At 43.9% G+C, this 5,835-nt stretch overlaps 1 protein-coding gene across 1 annotated transcript; it reads left to right on the forward strand.

Annotated features, from left to right (window-relative positions):
• Window positions 1-2,050: 2,050 nt before the first annotated feature.
• Window positions 2,051-5,569, forward strand: LOC129737915 (uncharacterized). Its single transcript, XM_055729082.1, has one exon. It carries the CDS (start codon window positions 2,051-2,053, stop codon window positions 5,567-5,569), a length of 3,519 nt encoding a protein of 1,172 aa, XP_055585057.1.
• Window positions 5,570-5,835: the final 266 nt, after the last annotated feature.

Consider the following 5,835-nt stretch of genomic DNA (forward strand, 5'->3'; position numbering starts at 1 on the left):
CGTACATGTTTTCGTTATTTTCTGGTTTACGACATCGACAACATCATATGTGATGTCATTTGCGATGTAAGAAATACTTTGGTACTTTATGTCGCATTGGCGTCATTTTGTACGTTACATTAAAGAATTCGATTCATGCGTATTTACGATGATGGGAGGATTGACAGTTCCAACCACACTTTATGCGATGTGTGTTTTACCCTTTTACGATTTGAAACGTTATGATGATAAATTGGCGATTTAAGTCACCCTCAATGCGAGGTGTGCCGAACTTTTGTACGACTTGAAGCAATCTATCGATGAATTGGCGATTTAAGTCACCCTTTATGCGAGATGCGCTACAGTCTTATATGATGTTCAAAAATTTGAACATCGATTGACAACTTAAGTCACACTTTATAGGAGGTGGGTTGTACTGTTGTACGATATGAAGCAATTTGACATCCGACTGACTGTTTAAACGACACTTTATACGAAGTGGGATGTTGTGTTGTACGATTTGAACCAATAAACGATTTCGCGGACCTTTTTATGTGGCATATTATGTGTAAAATTGCGATGGAAATACGATTTTTGAAAAAAAGCTAGAAATGAATGCCAAATAATTTCAATTTTATTAAAAAAAAACTTTTCGCAGTTTAATAATTTTATTCATAAACTCAACTGTTAACTTTGAAAAATTTCGTTTTATTATGAGGACAACCACAACCACAACTCTGTTTCCGGTCTCTTTGGTAAGCATGCGTTTTGTTAGAATCTGAAATGAAATAAAAAAAAATCGTTTCAAATGGTTTCAACTCGATTTTCTTCGGGCTTCAGTATGCTTACCCTTTAAAAGAATAAAAGAAAACGCCTGGTTCGTTGGCCACGGATATGGCCTTCAGCTTGTAGACCACCACGGACAAAGACTTTCTGCTGCTGATGATATCGGCTGGACCTGTTTCGTTGCCGGAATCAGCAAACAATGACAGTTGCACGAAAACTTTAAAGTACATACTTTTTGTACTAATATAAGACTGAATTGCATTGAATTGTCTCTTTAAGTGATGATGATTTTGGAATACACATAAGTGATAATGAACGATGTTTATGTGTAATTCTTTACGGATCTGTCTGTAGTCAATTACGATTTCGATACGAAAGAAATGTATGTATGGATTAAATGCCACGTAAGAAATCTTAGGCGATTGATATGAGACGTCATTTTACATCGGTCGTACTAAATACGACTTTATCCAACATATCGTAACTAAGTCGTATTTCATTTGGTTTTAACATCTTCTACGAATAATATACGATGTCTTCGAATGTTAAGTGTACACATTTACGGATCCGATTTAAGACGCAGAGATATACGAGTTTGGCGATGATTTCTTTTACGATTTCATGTTGGCTGGGCACTTCTCACATGAGTCGAGAGTGCCAATCCAAAAATTGCCGAAAATGTGGGGATAGACATCACACGTACCTACACCCGTCGTCTCGCGCTGATCTTTCAACGCCATCTCAAACAAAGACACCTTTTTTCCCGCCAAAATCCAAAAATGCTCCATCTGAGAACAACTCTCCCACAAATGCTCCAGAAAAAACTCGCTATCCGATCACCTCTCCTAACCTGCACTTGTCACCAACCCCACCTGATTCAACACCCAGTACATCAACCGCTATGGTAGCTGCACATTCTACGGGCCAGAGATCCACAGTTTTGCTGTCAACAGCGGTCGTTTTGGTTTATGGTCCAATAGGTCCAACGAAGGTCCGAGCCTTATTGGATTCGGGTTCGGAGCTGAATTTTATAACCGAACGAGTAATCCAGTTATTGAAACTCACAAAGAATAGAGCACAGATGCACATTTCGGGGATGGGGGGAGCCTCTGTCACAAGTCGTTACTCCACCGTCGCAACTTTTTGCTCCAGCGACCACTCTTATCGCTGTGATCTCTCTTTCCAAATTTTGCCTAAAATTACTGGAAATCTCCCAGCTACTGTTGTAGATACATCACAACTGCAAATCCCACCGGAACTCAACCTAGCCGACCCCTCTTTTGCTATGCCTCATCGTATCGATATGGTTATAAGTGCTCAATTATTCTTCTCGCTTCTTTGTGATGGCCAGCGATACATCTCCAACCACTCAGAGGGATTGAGACCTATTTTACAAAACACAGTATTGGGCTGGGTAGTGAGCGGACCGGTACCAATAGCACCGAATTCATCTCACTCTGCATCTGTTGCCCTTACATGCACCACCGACGATCTAGACTTCCAATTGTCACGCTTTTGGGAGATTGAGCACTGTCCTGAAGCTCGCAGCTTTTCGAAGGAGGAATTAGCCTTCGAGAAACTTTTCTCCGACACCACCACACGAGATGAACTTGGTCGGTTTGTTGTTCGTCTATCCACCAAGCCTGAGATGTTGAGTCAACTGGGCGACTCAGCCACAACAGCTTTGAAACGATACCACTGGATGCAGCGTCGGCTCTTGAGAGATCCGAACCATATGTCACCAGCAAATACATCTCATCCCAATTCCGTCTTTCACCCTCATCATGCCGTAATTAAACCCACAAGCACCACAACAAAATGTAGGGTGGTTTTTGATGGTTCTAGCAGAACCTCTACAGGTATTGCTATTAATGATTGCCTTATGGTAGGCCCCACCATACAAGACACCCTAGTAACAATCGTAATTAGATTCCGATTTAATGAAGTGGCACTAGTTGCCGATATAACGAAAATGTTTAGACAAATTTGGATCCATCAATCCGATCGACATCTTCAACAAATATATTGGAAAGATGAAAACGACATAAATGTTAGACCGTATGTTCTTAACACAGTGACTTACGGCACTGCTTGTGCGCCCTATCTCTCAACCCGCTGTTTAAAGCAATTGGCATATGATCACATGATGATTAACAAACACGTAGCCTCTAAAATAAGCACCGACTTTTATATGGATGATCTTATCAGTGGGGATCAAACAGATGACGCAGCAATTAATCTCCGCTCAGAAGTCCAGGGCATTCTGGGATCAGCAGGTTTTGAGTTGAGAAAATGGGCATCAAATTCCCCGGCAGTCCTAGCAAGTATCCCCGAAGCTTTGAGAGATGATCGTTCATTTCTCGACTTAGACAGCTCCCCCTCAATAAAAACTCTTGGACTCATCTGGCAGCCCAAATCCGATTCTTTCCACTTCAAATCACCAGATCTCATTCAAAGTCAGCAACTCACTAAGAGGAGTGTTGTCTCTGAGATGGCTCAGCTATTCGATCCGCTCGGAATTCTTGGACCTGTCGTCGTAAAAGCAAAAATTTTCGTGCAGCAGTTATGGAGAGCAAACCTTTCTTGGGATGATCTGCTCCCACCCAACTTGAGTGACGCCTGGGAGTCATATAGGTCGGACCTTTCAACAGTACACTTGTTTAGTGTTCCTCGACGTGTTCTGGCTAACAACAGAGCAGGCGAGATCCAACTTCACGGATTTTGCGACGCATCTCAGCACGCATATGGGGCGTGCATCTACGTACGGAGCTCAACTGAAGACGGCAACATCATTACCCACCTTCTTACCGCTAAATCCCGAGTTGCGCCTATCCAACAATCCACAATTCCTCGGCTGGAATTATGTTCAGCAGTTTTGTTAGGCCATCTGTATACAAATGTTATTTCTTCCTTGAATCAGCCAACTAAAGCGTTTTTTTGGTCTGATTCAATGATAACGTTACACTGGATTCATCAGCCACCGTCGAAATTCAACATCTACGTGGCAAATCGAGTCGCTGAGGTGCAGCGGCTGACTGTTGGTGGATCTTGGAATCACATTGCCGGTTTCGAGAACCCAGCCGATATTATTTCGAGAGGTGCTACCCCCCAAGAACTATCTGGTAACACATTGTGGTGGGAAGGCCCACCATGGTTAAAATTGGAATCGACGAACTGGCCACGTCGGTTCACTGTTATGGATTCGTCTCACGTAAAGCCAGAAGATTTGGAGGAAAAGGTACAACAAAAAACATCTCTTGCCGCCGTGACAACTGACACCTACCCGGAGTTATGCGAATATTATTCTTCGTTCGCAAAACTGGTTCGCATTTCTGCAATTTGTCGACGGTTCGCTCAACGATGCCGAAAGCAAGAACGAGATTTTCCAACATACCTTCTTGCTAGTGAGTACCGAGCGGCGCTGATGGGACTGGTTAAATCGGCGCAACAACAAAGTTTTCCTCGTGAATTAGCTCTTGTCGAAGCTGGTAAGAAGTCCGATTTGAGATCGTCACCATTACGACGACTAAATCCAATCATCGACCAAGGTATTCTCCGAGTCGGAGGCCGACTCAATCTATCAAATCTTTCCCATGGTAGGAAGCACCAAATTATACTTCCTTCCAACCATAAATTGACGATTCTGCTTGTTGAATCAACCCACCAAGATTTACTACATGCCGGTCCTAGTTTAATGATTGCTAATATACGAGAACGCTTCTGGCCGCTGGATTTGCGCAGATTAGCACGAAGGACGGTACGCAACTGTGTAACGTGTAACTGTGTAACGGTGGAAATTCAACTAGTGGGCCAATTGCCACGGGTTCGCATCACTCCAGCTCGCGCCTTTCTTAACACTGGTGTTGACTTCTGCGGGCCAGTACTAATCAAGCTTCCTGTCAGGAGAGGAAAACCTTTCCCCCCGCTGAAGGCATATATTTGTGTCTTCGTGTGCATGGCAACCAAAGCGATGCACCTCGAACTTGTAGGTGATCTTAGCACCGACGGGTTTATTGCTGCTCTAAAACGATTTGTAGGCCGCCGAGGCCTACCCATCAGCCTGTATTGTGACAACGCCACGAATTTCACCGGAGCCAATCGTGAACTGCGTTCACTCCTATCCCAATTCATGGACCAACAACACACCAGAAAGGTTGCATCATTTTGTGCAGAAATTTCTATTCAATTTCACTTTATCCCCGCTAGAGCACCATCCTTCGGCGGGCTATGGGAAGCCGCCGTACGCGCCGTCAAGCATCATCTTCGCCGAGTCGTGGGTTTGGACGCCATCACCGCAGAGGCCATGCAAACGGTACTCTGCCAAATCGAGGGATGCCTTAATTCTCGGCCGCTAACTGCTTGCTCGGAAGATCCCGATGATCAACAAATCCTGACCCCTGGCCACTTCCTAATTGGCGATGCACTGAAGGCTATTCCGGAACCTGACCTGGGTGATGTACCAACCAATAGGCTCTCGCTGTGGCAAGCGACGCAGCATAAAGTTCAACGGTTTTGGAAGCTCTGGTCTACTGATTACTTGAATCAACTACAACAGCGCTCCAAAAACTACTTTCAAAAACCTAACGTCGTCGTGGGCAAGTTAGTGCTACTAAAGGAGGACAATTTACCGCCGCTCAAGTGGAGCGTCGGGCGAATCACCGCAGTGCACCCTGGCGCTGATAACCTAGTGCGAGTCGTCGATGTGAAGGTCCCTTCTGGTGCGGTGTACGACCGGCCGATCTCAAAGATCTGCCTGCTACCAATCAACGACGCTGAAGATGGTCCGTCGTCAAACAACGAATGAATTACTAGTGAACTTAAATTTCATATTTTCTTTGAATTGTTATTCCAAAAGCTAGATTAAGAAGCAAATGAAATTGTAATTGTAGTTTTTCGATATTATGGAATAATTATTCCATGGGGCCCGGTATGTCGCGTCTAACGCTTAAGGAACCCCAATTTCAGCTATAGAATTTCTTCTTAGTTGGCTTACCCATCTGGAGCCAAATCAAAGACCTTGATTTTGTATAAATACCAGGAAAATTTCCTACTACAACTTACTTGTATCAA

Source organism: Uranotaenia lowii, chromosome 1 (assembly GCF_029784155.1).
Source record: "Uranotaenia lowii strain MFRU-FL chromosome 1, ASM2978415v1, whole genome shotgun sequence".
Classification (NCBI taxonomy): Eukaryota; Metazoa; Arthropoda; class Insecta; order Diptera; family Culicidae; genus Uranotaenia; species Uranotaenia lowii.

What these genes read in the sequence shown, in the direction of transcription:
- LOC129737915 (XM_055729082.1), top strand. Translation starts at nt 2,051, where the DNA reads ATGCCTCATCGTATCGATATGGTTATAAGTGCTCAATTATTCTTCTCG.